Source organism: Pipistrellus hanaki (assembly GCF_964339955.1).
Source record: "Pipistrellus hanaki genome assembly, chromosome: 11".
In the NCBI taxonomy this organism is placed as follows: domain Eukaryota; kingdom Metazoa; phylum Chordata; class Mammalia; order Chiroptera; family Vespertilionidae; genus Pipistrellus; species Pipistrellus hanaki.
The window spans coordinates 2314160-2329919 of record NC_140513.1 but is presented as its reverse complement, the minus strand read 5'-3'; the positions used below and the strand labels follow the sequence as shown (position 1 = coordinate 2329919).

Below are 15760 nucleotides of genomic sequence, written 5' to 3'. Positions count from 1 at the left end.
GCAGATGGAGGACAGAGTTTCAGTTTCCCAGATACTAAGTCAGCCGGCCCCAGGAGACCCTGCCTGTCCCGGGGGTCCTGGCAGGCGGTCCGGCATTACTGGCCGAAGTGAGACTCCCTGACCTAGTGCTGTAAGCCCCTGAGCGGAGACTGAGCTCAGCTTTCTTCCAGGTGCCGGACCAGCGTGTCCCCTCCACGGCCTCAGCCCTTCCTGGTTGGCAGTGACGATGCCACGGCTGTGCCCCCCGGGGAGTGCAGCAAATGCCAGGGAATGTTCTGCCTGCAAGGGGAGAACCATTCGAGGTGACGGTGCTATTTTTAAGAATTATAAAACATTGGGCCACCAGTTTCATTTATTTATCTCTTTATCTATCTATGTGTTTAATCCTCACCCAAGAATATGTTTTTATTGATTTCAGAGAGGGAGAGAGAGGGAGAAACATTGATGTGAGAGAGAAACATCAATCAGTTGCCTCCCTTACGCACACAGACTGAATATCGAACCCACAACCTGAGTATATGCCATAACTGGGAATTGAACCTATGACCTTACAATGTACGGCATGACGCTCCAACCAGCCAAGCTACACTGACCAGGGCTTGGCCCCCGATTTTAAAAGTAAAATCTTTATATTGGGCTGAGTGAAAAAATAGGACATGTGATCTTTGAAAGTCACACATAAGAAGCATGACGTAACATGTATAACAGGGGAATCTGGGCCCCTCACCTGACTGCACAGACAGGCCAGGTCCATTATATTTTTCAGCAAATGGAAGGTCATGCGAAGGACACTGTGTGACAAAAACATCTGTGCCTCCAAATCCAACCTCCACAGCTTCGGTGAAAGAGTATCAAAACTGAGCATTCTATAACCACCTCCACTGTCAACCTATCGACTTCGCTTGTTCTAAACCCTGCGGAAATCCCCTGCGCCTTCCGTCACGCCGTCCGCAGCTGTCATCTTGATGGGCTGTCTGTCTCAGCGGCACATGAAACAGCAATGCACCTCCCCCAATGGCATGACAGTCACGACAACAGAGGGACTGGTGACCGTGCCCCCAGCGACCACACCTCCTTCCCAACCCCGCAGGGAGCTAACCTCCTAGCCTCGGGCTGAAACCACTTCGTCTGGAAGCCAGCGGCAGCAGCGGGCTGTGTATCCCCACCGCATTAGAGGAAAGGACTTGGACTCACAGGCAAAGACAAAAGAGGAGCTGTGAGCTGTGAGCTGTGAGCTGCCGATGGGGATGCACACAGTGCTCTCCTTACTTAAAAGCTGCTTCCCGACTCCAGCACTCACCGGGGCAGAGAATTGTTCCTGCAAGGTCAGCCACTTCCTAACAGGCCTCTCCATAAAGACACCCGTTCCCGGAACCAGGGCCAGCGCCTGCTGCTGAGACAGGGCCGGCACAGGGAAGACTGGGGCAGTGCCCAGACCCTCCTGGCCTGACACCCCGGAAATGGGCAGCGGCTTAACTCTGAGGAGTGGGAGTCCCCTCTCCGGGGAACCCAGGCACGTTGGTTCCCAGAGCACTGATGTGGTGATGACAGCTACGGGGGCCGGCGTCTTCTGAGACCTCCCGACGCCCCCTCCTCTGACAGAGCAGGCACCAGGAGCGGAGGGGGGAGCGGGACTTGAACTCAGGCCATGGGCCCAGAGCTCACGCCCTCCACGCCGCCCTCCACGGCTTATGGTGGAACGAGACGACGCGCCTTGTGCTGAAAGGCCCTTGGGAGCCACGCTGTACCCTTTCTCTGCCCTTTCCAGAGCCGCCTCACAATAATCAGGAGAATCTGCCTTCTGTTTGTCTCCCCAAACTAGTTTAAAAGCCAAAAACGCACAACTTAATGTGATTACCCTTCAGCAGGAAGCCGTGAGTGGAATACATGCGCCGAGCAGACACCTCACAGCTGTGGGCTCAGGACACACAGCGGTCAAGTGTCATCCACCCAAAGCTGTGCCCGCTGCCCTCAACGCCGCGCTAATGAGACCGCTCATTTCACTCAGTGTGTTGTGAGTCTGTTTGTGGGTGGGCCTCGCTGGGCACAGTGACCAGGCAGGCAGGGTCCCTGTCCCCGTCCAGCCTCAGCACTTACAGGCCAACGGGAGCCTTGCCATGATGGGGGGTAGGGCTGTGAGCACAGAGGGACCGGGGAGGGACTGTCCCACAAACAGAACTGGAAACATAAAGTGGGAGGTATTAGCCAGATTTTTTTTTTTTTTTTGGGGGGGGGGGAGATACTGAAACAGCCACAGGGAGGGCAGGAGGCACGCAGGCTGAGTGCCAGGGGCCAGGCCCGGCGGACTCAGGGGACGGCTACATTCAAACTGGGTCTGAGTCCTGAGCACAAGAAGGGAGTCGGCTGCACGTTCTCAGCCCTGTCAGGGGGCCCTGACTGCGTGGGGAAGTCAGAGGCCGGGAGGAGACCTGCAGGTGGCCTGGCTCTGGGGAAGACAGAGGCCGGGAGGAGACCTGCAGGTGGCCTGGCTCCGGGAGAGGCGGCTGAAGCGGGACGGGAGGGAGCAACACACACTGAGCCCGGCAGGGCCGGCTCCAGCCGCCCGGAAACCAGCGCCAACCACGCCAACTGGGTAGAGGCTGCTGGTCTTCCCTGCTCACCGAGCCCGGGGTTCCCAGCTCCCGTGGCGGCGCACCGCCCGCCCTCCCGGCGCCCAGGACCCACGGCGGCCGGAGGCGGCCGAGGCCTTGCCGTGTGTGACTCATCGGCAGTGACTCCCTCGGAGGCGCCTCTGCGGAGCAGAAGCCGGGGAGCCTTCCTCGAAAGCTCTGCACCAGCCGAGCCTGGAAGGAAGGCAGCGACGCCCCGCACTGGGGGAAGCCGAGGAGGAGGAGCCGCGCCCCCACAGCGGCCCGCTGGGAGCTGCCGGCCCAGCTTTAAAAGCCACGTCCCCGGCCCAGCATCTGGCAGAGGAGCCCAAGAACTGCCGGCAGGGTGAAGCGGTGACGCTGTCTGAGTGCTGTGAAATGCATCAAAATCTCAATGTCATGGTTCATCTGAGCAATTAGAGCTAACTGGGACTGCTCTGTTTGGATATATTTTTATTTTCTTTCTTTTTAGACAGAGAGGAACATCGATCATTGCCTCGCATAAGCACCCCAGCCGGGGACAGGACCTGAAACCTGGGCACGTGCCCGGACTGGGAACTGAACCAACAGCCTTTTGGTGCATGGGCGGAGGATGTTCCAACCCACTGAGCCACATGGGCCAGGGCTGGGCTGCCCTGTTCAGACTGGGGAAAGCAAGGGACGGGAGAGCGCTGGCCTCCGGGATTCCGTTACTTCTTTTAACGTGTTAAAGGTATTTAACACCAGCATTTATCCAAACCACCCAGAGAAACAGGAAGTCTCCCTGGCTGGAGTGCAGTGCGTGGGGTGGAGGGCACAGCAGATGGGAACTTGCAGTGATAACAGAAAAACTGATACCAGCAAGTGCCTACTATGTGCGGGCGTCTGCAAACTCATCTTGCAGGGGAAGAGGCAGGGCGCCGTGAGGAGCTCAGCAGACTGAAACGAGCCGATAATTCTACAAGGAAAGCTGCTCCCTCCCTTACAAAACGCCCAGGCCACATCGCTGAGTCATCTGCTCGCTGAGCAGCAGAGGTCGAGAAGTCATTCCATCTGGAGGCTCAGGGTGATTCTAATTCTCATCACAAACCCAAGGATGATGTAGGATTAGAACCAGTGCATTTAACTCCGGGAGGCATACTGGACTATAAAGTGTGAGTTTAAATGGCGAGAGAGAGGAAGAGAGAGAGATGATAGGATAGACAGCCGGGAGGGCAGCCAGCCATGGGAGGGAGCACAGTGGGGCCCGGCCTGGCCTGCCCCGCCCCTGGGGGAGGGACTGAAGTTGGTGCCTAAGGCCAATCCCACCACATGCAAATCACCCTTCAGGGCTCCGGGCACCGAAATGAAATTTAAACAGACCCCGTCATAGCCGAAACCGGTTTGGCTCAGTGGATAGAGCGGCGGCCTGCGGACTGAAAGGTCCTGGATTCAATTCCGGTCAGGGGCATGTACCTTGGTTGCGGGCACATCCCCAGTCGGGGCTGTACAAGAGGCAGCTGGTCAATGTTTCTCTCTCATTGATGTTTCTAACTCTCTATCCCTCTCTCTGTAAAAAAATCAATTAAATAAATAAATAAATAAATAATAAATAAATAAACAGACCCCGTCATAAATACAGGGAACAACACATGTGTAGTCACTGAACCACATGACGAAGAACACGCACAGTTCGCTTACGACAGAGACAGGCCAGCTGGCCAGGGAGGAAGCCCAAGGTGCCAAGGCTGACCGAACGGACACGAAAGTAAGTATGTATTTACTGCTCTCTCAAAACCAGTGAGAACCCCTTCAACAAACACAGCTTCGGCTGAGGAAGAAAAGGGCTAGCTGGTGCCATGCAAAAAACCAGGGAAGTGTGTATAACTAGGAAAAATGTGCATTGGTGTTAAGCATGTGACAGAATTAAAATGCACCAAGCTATACAAACAGGATGATATTTAAGATATCAGGACTACAAGACAAAATTCCCTTTGTTCAGACATAAAGTTACATCCGCCAGCTAAGCCACCAGGACTCAAGAGCTATGCTCCTTTCTGACAGTAAAGACTGGTGAGCAGCGCTGGTCGGGGTGGCTCAGCTAGCTGAGTGGCACTCCAGACATCAAGAGGCAGCCGGTTTAATGCCCAGGCTGCAGGCTCAATCCCCAGGGAGCATGCGGGAGGCAGCCGATCCACGTTCTCTCTCTCTCATCGATGTCTCTCTCTCTCTCTCTCTCTCTCTCTCTCTCTCTCTCTCTCCCCCCCCCCCCTCTCTCCCACCCTCCTCTCTTTTCTTCTCTCTCTCTAATATCAACAAAAACATTTTTTTAAAAAAGACTGGTAAACTGAGGCATATAAAAGCCACTGACAGAGGAGGAAAAAGGATCAGCAACAGAGCCAGGAATTATTAAAATCAGGTGGCTTGGCACTTAACTTCTCTGCTCAAGTCAGAGAATTGGATCTAGTCTAGGTTCCAGAAGACGGGAATTTTCCGTTTCATTCGCTGTGCCAGGAACATAATAGGTGCTCAGCAAACATGTCCCGGGGAGATGGATTAGATATTTTCCTACTGAGAAAAGCACACTACTCAAACGCGGTTTGGAAAGGAATACATGGAGCCCTTACAAGTGCATTTCCTGGCATGGAGGCATGCACATACTCCAAACCTGCCCTGTCCCTGCAAAATCCCCCACGCGCCATCAGGAGACAGCCGAGCCCAGAACGCCTAGTGGTGGCCACTACGGACAAGCTGTCCATCACCAGAGCAGCCCGCTGGCTGGAAATAACACGGCCCAGCGCCATCTTCAACCTGAGACACACAGACCACGCCAATGAGGGAGAGGTAAGAGCAGCTGGCATCTGGAGGATCGGCACAATTCCCGTTAAAAAGGGAAAGGGCCCTAGCCGGTTTGGCTCAATGGGTAGAGCGTCAGCCTGCGGGCCAGAGGTCCCTGGTCTGATTCTGATCAAGGGCGCGTGCCTGGGTTGCGGACTCAGTCCAACATGCAGGAGGCAGCCGATCGATGATTCCCTTCATCACTGATGTTTCTCTCTCTTCCTCTCCCTTCCTCTCCGAAATAAAAAATGTATATTTAAAAAGGAGAAGGGGGAGTGGTCTGATCCTTACAAGCCGCCCTTGGTGTCCCCGCCTGTCAGTCAGGGACCAAGGCAGCCCCTTTCTCCACGGAACGCCCAGCGCAGATGCCAGTTAGTGCTGTGGCCCCAGTTTGCTGTATTCAGCGCTCAAAGCAGCTGAGCGCCAGGCCTCTAGACACTAAGGTCTGGGCCTCTCTGCTCTGGAGGTCAAGGTAAGGCCCTGAGCCGTGTCCCCGTGGGGCTCGCTGCCAGCTTGCTCTGCGGCGGTCACTGGACCGCAGCCATCCCTACCGGCCCCGATGTGCCCTGTGGCCTGCACACCGCGCCTGCTCCACTGCCGGGACCCGCAGCCGCAACGCCGGGGGGGGGGGGGGGGGACCCCTGCTTTTCTGGCCACCCGGGTGTCCCCAGGCAGAGGGCGGCGGGCAGCCTGGGACTGTCACTCTCTACGTGATCGCTGAGGTTCCCTGGGATCTAACACAAAGGAGGCACAGTTCGGAGAGTCTGTTTGGAAATGCGGCAGGGGGACCTCGGTGACTGAGTCCTTCTGTGCACCAGATTCGGGGCCGGATGGTGCTGCCGAACCCCAGCCCTGGAGCACGAGCAGCCACAGCGCAGCTAGAGGCCGTGGCAAAGCCAGGGACCGGCCCTACCTGGTTACCAGGAGGCTGCTCTCAGCAGCATTCGATGCGGCTGGAGGAGGAAACGAGGGAACACACTCGGGAGGGAGGTACACGGTGCTCCTGGCAGAGGGCTGACACCTCGCAGAGCCGAGGCTCGGGACGGCACCTGCGCCCGCAGGGCTGAGGGCACGCTGACAGGGCTCCCGAGGGGAGGCGCCCGCGCTGCCCGCCAGAAGCTGCCAGATGAGTGAGTGAGCTGCCGGGAGAGGAGGCTCGTGGGGGCCAGGAAAAGCAGAAGGCCGGCCGGAGCACCCCACCGGCAGCGCGGCCAAGCCCTGCAGCTGCAGGGAGCGGAGTGTCCAGGAACAAGTGATGCAGCAAAGCCACGGAGCGAGAGGGAGGAAGACAGGAGCGAGGGGGAGGGGGGCGGGAGCGAGGGGGAGGGGGGTGGGAGCGAGGGGAGGGGGACGGGAGCGAGGGGAGGGGGACGGGAGCGAGGGGGAGGGGGACGGGAGCGAGGGGGAGGGGGGCGGGAGCGAGGGGAGGGGGGCGGGAGCGAGGGGAGGGGGACGGGAGCGAGGGGGAGGGGGACAGGAGCAAGGGGAGGGGGACAGGAGCCAGGGGGAGGGGGGCGGGAGCGAGGGGAGGGGGACGGGAGCGAGGGGAGGGGGACGGGAGCGAGGGGGAGGGGGACGGGAGCGAGGGGAGGGGGACGGGAGCGAGGGGAGGGGGGCGGGAGCGAGGGGGAGGGGGACGGGAGCGAGGGGAGGGGGACGGGAGCAGGGGGAGGGGGACGGGAGCGAGGGGAGGGGGACAGGAGCAAGGGGAGGGGGACAGGAGCCAGGGGGAGGGGGACGGGAGCTCCGGAAGCCGAGGGCAGCAGGCCGGGCTGGGCCAGGGCACGCCGCTGCCGCTGCCTCGCTCACAGGGCGGAAGCCTGATCGGCCGGGTCCCTGAGGGTGGGGTACACTGGCCAGAACTCAGGAAGAAGCCTCACTGCCCTTCTGTTCTCCTGTGGCCAACACCAGCACGCTGGACAAAGTCAAGGTGAAATATCCAGAAGCAGATTCTACAGGGAAAACACAGAGAATCTAAAAATGAAAGAATAGATTTAGAGGCTTCCACTGAGCCGTCCAATGCTGTTTTCTGACACAATGGAAATAGCTACTACCAATAACTGCTATTTAAACGCCACTAAGTATTCACCCCCAAACTGGAAACTTTATACACCTTTTCCCATTGGCCTCAGACCCACCCTAGGAGATGGGTATTTTGCCCATTTCACAGTCCCGCAGACTGAGGCTCAAAGGTGTTCGATAACCTTCCAGAGTTACCTGAGTCCTAACATGGAGGATGACGAGCAGGCAGATGGGATAAAGCAGTGACGGATGCGGACACGGGGGCACAGCTCAGACTCCCCAGAGGAGCCGCAGCTCAGCGAGGCCCAAGGGACGAAGAGGGACAGAGAGCTGCCGGGCGCTGTGCTCACCCTCCGGGGAGGGCGCAGGCCGTCCTCTAAGTTCCCTGAGCCAGGCCGTGCGCCCACGTGACAGCCGGGAGGCGGAGGCTGGGGACTCTGGCCACGGGCCGTCTGCTTCCGGACGCGGGGCCTGAGCACGAGGAGCAGGTGCGGGCCAGTGCCAGCCGGGCGCTGGGCTGGGTCTGCAGGCGGCAGAAGAAGGCACTGGGAGAGGCGCCCACTTTACAAAGACCCGGAGCCCGGGAGGCTGGGAAACGGACCAGGCGGGAGCTCGGCATCGCCCGGCACCACGGGGCCTGGCCAGGCGGCAGCCGTGGAGGGGGAGAGGCCGCAGATGGAGGTTTGAGGGGTGGACTCAGCAGGTCCTCGTCAGAAGGTGTGAGGTCCGGGCACCTGGCCGCGAAGGTGCCCACCACGAGCAGCAGGTGGTGGGCGCAGGGTTTTGGCTCTGGACCCACTGGGAGAGCCTGGAAGTCTCCGAGCGCAGATGCCCGCAGCCACGTGGACCCGCGGGCTGGATGTCAGGGAGCGCTCAGCCGGTGACAGGGGGTGTCATTAGCGTATGGCTGGCAAGCGACAGCTGCCACAGGACCCCTGACATCAGGCGATCGCTCACGAGCCTGACTCAGTCAACTCCAGGATCCCACCCAGTCCACCCCTGCGAAGCACCGGCTCCCAGAAAGGGCACACCGGGTGGCAGAGACACAGATAAAACTGCTGAGCTCAGCCCTCGGAGCTTATCCCGGCTCATCAACTGACCTCAGCCCGTCCTTCCCGCTCCCTCTGGAGCCCAGCCACGGCGGCCGCGGGCTCAGGCCCTTCTCCAGTGACACAGCCAGGCGCTCGGACCGGCCGGAAAGACCCCCGAAGGGCAACAGGAGGCGCTCTCTCAGCCTCCTTCATTCCAGGCATTGCAGCTGGACGCTGACTGCGCACGGGGCCCCGGGCCCCGGGGCAGGCGCCTCCCGCAGGCCCGCAGACAGAGCACCTCTAGGGACTCCGCGGAGGACAGGCCCCGGAGGAAAGGCTGTTCGCTCCGCGGCGCCACAGCGTGCGGACCGGGAAGACGAACGCCTGGTCACGTAAAACCGGGAGGAGCTGCATTCTGGTGGAGGAGTTCGGGCGGGCGGACAGAGGGAATGTGTGGACTTTCCAGTGGGACACTCTCTAATAAACATGTAAGTTAAGTGTGCAGAAACGGAAGAGGCAATGGCAGCGGCTTCAGCTTCTCTCTTACCGCCCCCCCCACACACACACACACAGGGGAGAATGGCTGCTGGGTCTCTGCTGAAGTGTCAACCTGCTGGGCAGCGTAAGCAGCAGCCTCCGCCTCCAACAAAGGAAGGAAGCCCAAGCCCCACAGAAGCCCAAGCCCAGGACGCCGAAGCCTTCGGAGGGGCCTCGGATGAGCCTGCCTCGTCTCTGAGCAGAATGAGCGACAGAAAGCGTGCGCGGAGGACTGCAGCGAGCAGCGCGGCCGCCAATTATTCCTGTCCTCCGCCAGAGCCTGTCATCCCGCAGAACCGTCAGCCACAGGAGCCGCGAGTTAAAAGCCCGTTCTTTCCCCATTCAGCACGGAAAAGTGCTGCTCACAGCAACCTGACATCGTTTCATTCCGGAGATTAATTTTTAAGTATGTTATCCTAACAATTATGCCAACTACCACGTAATTAATATTCCAACTGACGCTACAAAAATTACAAGCCCCCTGAAGGAAATAATTTGTTATCTTCTACGGCCACTAGCGCCTGAGACGAGAGTTCATCACAGGGCGGGTGGCATCGCTCCCCGCCTCCCCCGCAGCCAGCGCAGCCTGACAGCGGCAGGCCCGCCCCGCCTTCCCCGCGCAGTAATGCACCTGCTGGCTGAAGCTCCGGGGGCCAGAGTGATGAGTGCTGAAAGCCCAGCCGTGAGAAAGCCCTTTTCATTTGCAGGAGAGGCGAGATTAGCACATGTGATGAACACACACACTGAGTGGCCAGGTTATTATGATCTCTGAACGTATAGTAATCTGGCCATTCAGTATATATATATATATATATATATATATATATATATATATACACACACACACACACACACACACACACACACAAATATATATATTAGAGGTCCGGTGCATGAATTCGTGCATAGGTGGGGTCTGGCCAGCCTGGCCAGGGGGAGGGGACATGGGCAGTTGGGCGGCCTGCCTGCTGGTCGAACTCCTGGTCGAGGGGACAATTTGCAGATTAGCCTTATATTATATACGATATACACCATCTGGCCACTCAGTGTATAGTCATTTGCTGCCTCCGCTGGAAATTAGAACACTGGCTGGCTTATTCCTTGGGTTACTTCTCTGTTTTTAAAGAAATGTACATAAGAAATCCTTACCCTGTTTTCCTCTGTTCTTTTATGACACAATCTCAGAAACGTCTCCATCCACTTCCAGCCTGAGCATCACCAGAACAAGAGGCTCCATACACATGTTTCTTTCCCTCAATACGACCTCCTTTCCTCCTTGGGGAAGGGCAGGGGGCAGGGCAGGCACTTCTATTTTCATTCTCCAACTATGAAATCCGTTGAGCAATTAAGCTACCTTCATTCAGAAGTTAAGCATCATCATTTCCATTTAACACCCGTCACCCGAGTCCCTGTCACGTGTGCTTTCAGGATCAGCTAAGTGTTCCCACAGCTGACAAGTCTCCTTCGCTCCAGCAAGTTCGAAGCACGACTTTACCACGTGACACATTGACCCGGCCCCCAGTCCAAACACCAAGAGGCAGACAAGGTCGGATCAGAGGCCAGCCCCACCATGCGCTTAGGGCCCCACCCCCCACCTCACCAGCTGAACACCCTTGAAATGCCCAAGGAGGCACCACAGGAGGGCGAGGGGCATGCTGTCTGTGAAGGGCTGGACAGTCTCGGCTCTGGCCGTGGCAACGGCAGCAGACACAGAGAATTTTGTTGTCGGTCTACATACCCCCTATGGGAACTGCCTCTCGCCAACCCCAAGGAGCCCCACTTCCTGTGCCTTCTGTGATCCAGGGAGCTGTGTTGGCCAATCAGAGAATGCCACCCCCTGGATTCAGTGAACTGTCTTGGGGCCACTTTCCAAGCAGGGCCAGCCCTCTGCCAGGGTCTGATGTGGACACCAGGAGGTGACCTCCTGTAAGGACCATGCAAACCTACGAATGCCGGGCTCTCTCTGCCGCGTGGAGATCAGGCCACTCCAGGAGGGCGGGCCTAGAGGCCAAGGAGTGACGGAGGCCCACAGCACCTGGGCCCCCCGGTCCTCAAAACCAAACTGAGGTGCCACCGGCAGAGTTTGGGGGATAAGCCTCAGAGGCTAAATGTACGCATCCAAGACCCAAGCTCTTTCTTTAGCATCCCACGATCAATCACTTCTCCCTGATCTCAGACTCAGTTGCCAGGGTTCCACCTAAAACCAAAGCACACTAAATGCCCCAGAGAGAAGTTCAAAGAAAAAACTACACAGGGAAGAAACTGTCCAAGCTCATCTCTCACCTAAGACCTGCGGGTGCGGCCACAGGAGAGAGGAGAAAAGCCAAGGGGAACGGGAGGGCGCGGAGCAGCTCCGGACAGGACTGCGAGCAGTGTCTCAGGGAGGCGCTTCCAGATCATTCCAAACATCGCCTCCCTCTCCATCAGCAACAACAAGAAAGAAAAATAATAAAATACAGCCCACAGCACCCAACAAAAGGAACTCGTCAATATACAAACTGCTTCCATGCTCTGAACCAAACTGTTCCTGTTATCTTTACTTTTTCTTAATATTTTTTATTGATTTCACAGAGGAAGGGAGAGGAGAGAGAAACATCAAGGATGAGAGAGAATCGTGGATAGGCTTCCTCCTGCACGCCCCCTTCTGGGGACGGAGCCCACAACCCGGGCCTGTGCCGTGATGGGGAATCGAACCGTGACCTCCTGGTTCATAGGTCAACACAACCACTGAGGCACGCCGGCCGGGCACCTGTTGTCTTCAGACTACAGTTTAGTTTTCCTTTCTCGGCTGGCCCAGGGGTCTCTGCCCCCGGCCTGCCAGCTGAGGAAACCGGAAGTAGCAAATTCTGTGCTGCGTGTACAGAACAGACGGAGCCTCAGGTGACCAGAGAGAAACCAGAGAGAAATCTCCCGAACAGCTCTTAGTGCTCCTCACCGAGGACGGGATGACCGCCACCAGGCTGAGGGCCGAACATGCGAAGCCAGGACAGCTCCCCAGGAAAAGCGACCGCAGCATTATTTTGGATATAGTTTCAAGGGGTTTTAAAAGCTGCTCCTATGGCCCAGGCCGGGTGGCCCCTGTGGTTGGAGCCTGGGCCCATACACCAAAAGGTTGTGGTTTCAGCGCCTCGTCAGGGCACATAGCCAGATGTGGGTTCCAATCCTAGTCGGGGCACCTATAGAAGGCAACCCGTCGAGGTTTCTCTTTCCCGCTCTAAAATCAGTAAGAATCACATCCTCAGGAGAGGATTGGGGGGAAAAGCTGCCTCCTTAGCCAGCCTCCAGGTTAATTACACCGTAGATTTTTTTATTGCCTGAGCGTCATGACGAAGCCTCAAAAACTTCCAAGCACTTCCAAGGACACACGCTCACAGGGAAATTCTAAAACTCCCAACTCCGTAACCCCAAGCTGAATCAAGAGCAAAACAAGAAAGAAAACCCTCCCCTCGGCACTCAGGAGACTGGGACGCCCGCTTCCCCACACCCGCCCGCCCTGCGCGCTTACCTTGTTGGACCACTTGTAGGCCTGCAGCAGCTGGCTGTAGAGCGGCGTCTTGTCCTGCACGGGGTCCAGGCTCAGCAGGCCGCTGTTGTGGAGCGGGTGGTTCTCGGACGGCTTGCCCACCAGGTTGCTCAGCCGTTCCAGCTCGCTGCAAAGAGCAGGAGGGCAGCCTGAGTGCCCCACAAGGCCGGCTCTCCAGCCGCCGTCAGAAGCCCCGCAAACGGGACTCCTTTTTGGTGAAAAAGATCGGGAACAATCAAGAACACTCCTATCTGGGAGCTTATTTGAAAAGCCGGCTTTCGGGTGCAGAGCCATTCCAAAGGAGGGGAAAGCTAAGAGCACCTGAATCAGTAGATGACGCCTAAAACTGCGATTTTACAACTCCGCTGGGGGGCGCTGGGAATTTTGGAAGGGGGTGAAGGAAACACTGCTCCGTGCTGAGTGTTCAGGCCACAAACAGGCCGCCACATGGGGCGGGACAGCAAGGACCTGAGTCAGTGATGACCACTCGCCACTGACACAGGGATAGGGTTGTCCCTGGGGCTTCACAGACGGAGAAAGTAACCAGGAAGAGATGAAACAAACAAATGGACTGGGAAGACCCTAGAGAGGGGCTGCCTCCGTCCGGCAGGAAAACTCCAGAGAAACGGGGACAGCGAGCCAGGGAGAAGGACACTCCAGGAGCACGGTCTGAGGGGTCCGAGGGGCCGTCCCAAACTGTCCCAGGAGCTGCCCAAGGAGCAGCTGCTCACGCCACGCTCCCTCAGAAGCTCCCGTCACCTTCTTCTCGCAGAAAGATCTAAGAAGGCAAAGGGGCAATTCGGACCTTCCTTACTCTCTCACACGGGAAGGGCACAGCTTGCTGAACACTGCCGAGGGAAGCAAATCGGGAGGAAATGGAAGAGGAAGGAAAGGATGGCCAACGCAGCCCCCGAGCGGGAGTGGTGACGGGCCGGCACCAGAGGACAGCGGTGACGTGCGCGCTGAGCAGGGGGTGTGATTCCCGGCCTTCCGCCAGAAGAGAACGGCACCTACTGGGGGGGGGGGAGGCACCCATCACGTGGCCACCACCTCCTCCCGGTTCTACCTCCTCTTCCATCTGGTGACCAAGGAGACAAGTTGAAAAAAAGAATCTGGCCGCCCCAGAATCCACAGGAGGGCTAGCTCACCAAGAGCTTTTCCCTGCTCAGCTCAGTTCTGAGAAATAAAATGCAAAAACCCAGAAAGGCTGGCTGGCTCTCCACGGGAGGGAAGACAACGTGAGGACCTAACCAAGTACAAGTGCCTACTATGTGCGGTTCACAAATGCCCGCCCACTTAACTCTGACACCACCGCTTGTCATGTGGAAGGAATGAAGGTTACCCTGTATGAAGGAGAAAGAAATGTACAATCCTTCATCTTCAAGGGCCACAAGCTAATAAGTGAAGGGAGGGGGTGTTAAGTGTTAAGTGGATAAGCCAGATCCTGGTTCTGTCCTGGGAGGGAACTGGGCAGGAGCAGGGAGGGGGAGAGGGAGGGGGAGAGGGAGGGGGAGAGGGAGGAGGAGAGGGAGGGGGGAGAAGGAGAGGGAGAGGGGAGAGAGAGGGAGGGGGGAGAAGGAGAGGGAGAGGGGAGGGAGAGGGAAGGGGAGAGAGGGAGGAGGAGAAGGAGGGGGAGAGGGAGGGAAAGACTGATGGAGGCTTGGGGGAAATTCTGTGGTGCTTGGGGGTGGGAAAGGTGGGCCTGATGAATTCCAGGTCCACGCGAGGAATTAGGGCTCATCAGATGGGGGCACCTGGGCTTGGGGCAGGGCCGGTGGGGGCCAACAGTAGTCGGGGAGGCCTCTGGGGCACCGAGGGCTACAGTGAGAGCCTGGGCTAATGTGCGGAGCCAAGTTCAAGGAAAGGCGTGTCTCCTCGTGAGGAACGGAACGACCCCGACGGGGTCCGGGCGGCGGCGGCCAGGACGACGTGGCCCAGAGCAGGGAGACGGGCCCGCGGCGTGGGGACACCGTGCCCCCGAGAGGCTGCAGAGGCGGAAAGGGGGACAGTCCCCGAGGAGGGAGGCTCGCGCGGGGGCGGGACGGTGCGCAACGGGCCGGCCCCCGGCGCCCTCGGCCGGTACCTACTTGAGGTCCCGGTTGACCGAGTGCAGGTTGTCCTGGAAGTGCGCGATGAAGGCCTTCTCCCGGCCCTCCAGCGTCTCCTTGTTGCGCATGCCATCCTTCAGGCAGTCGAACACCCTGCTCACGCTGGAACGCAGCGCCTGGATGGCATTGATGGCCTGGGAGAAGGCCTCCAGGTTCACGCCGATGCTCAGCGCGTCCGCCATATCGCCTCCACAGCCGGCTCCGCGAGCGAAAGCCGCGCGCTCTGATGACGCGGCGCGCGGAGGCCTCTGGGAAATGTAGTTTCCGCGGGGCGAAGCTGCTCAAGTGGTCTGTGTGGGACAAGCATCCAAAAAAGGGACTCTAGTTGAACTACACGAATTCTTGGGCAGGAAAGTGACCTCCATTTAGGGAAGTAAGGCTGCACGCTGGAATTTCGTGGTGGTGACAAGGAAATACAGAAAGTCCCCAAACTGGCGCTCTTGAGAGTTACATGGAAAAGAATTGCTCAGAGCAATAGTGTCCGTGGAGTAAAGAACCATACCCCCCTGAATAAAGTGAGTCCACACCCGTAAATTAGTGGGAGATATGGGAAAGTTATTTCCTACAGTGGAATGCCAACTAGTAAATGTAGAGGGAACGATGCAAAGGAAATTACCATTTGTCAACATTGGAGTAATACTTGATTCAGAAAGGATCGAGGGGTGCTAAAACTAGTGTGGGAACGTGTGAGGAGTAACAGGATATTTATATCGTCTCAGAGCATCGCTCCCAAGGAACTTATTAATTAAGAAGGAAAAAAAAACACAAGGATCTAGTGATTTCACTTCTGGGCACAGATCCAAAAGAAGGGAAAACAAGCTGGAGCAGATATTTGCACACGTGTGTTCCTAGCAGCTTTACTCCCAATAGCTGAGAGGCAGAAGCAACCCAGTGTCCATCCTCAGATGACTACTTAAGCAACCTGTGATGTTTACAGACAAAAGAATAGTTCGGCCTTAGAAAGGAAGTGCTGACACCTGCCACAATATGGAGGAGCCTTGAAGACGTTGTGTTAAATGAAATAATGAAATAAGTCAGTCACAAAAGGACAAATACTGTGTGATTCCACTTCTGTGAGGTACCTGGCGTGGGAAAAGTCACAGAAACAGGAAGTGGAATGGTGGTTGCCAGGGA

The 15760-nt window shown here is 57.4% G+C and overlaps 1 protein-coding gene across 1 annotated transcript in view; it reads right to left on the bottom strand.

Moving 5' to 3' along the window:
- Window positions 1-14838, bottom strand: part of MED27 (mediator complex subunit 27) — a 110845-nt gene extending 96007 nt beyond the window's left edge. The window contains exons 1-2 of the mRNA XM_084898665.1: window positions 14606-14838; window positions 12501-12645 (exon numbers count right to left, since the gene is read on the bottom strand). Of these exons, the coding sequence (XP_084754791.1) occupies window positions 12501-12645; window positions 14606-14808 (348 nt within the window). The 5' untranslated portion in view covers window positions 14809-14838. The remainder of the gene's footprint in view (window positions 1-12500; window positions 12646-14605) is intronic.
- Window positions 14839-15760: the final 922 nt, after the last annotated feature.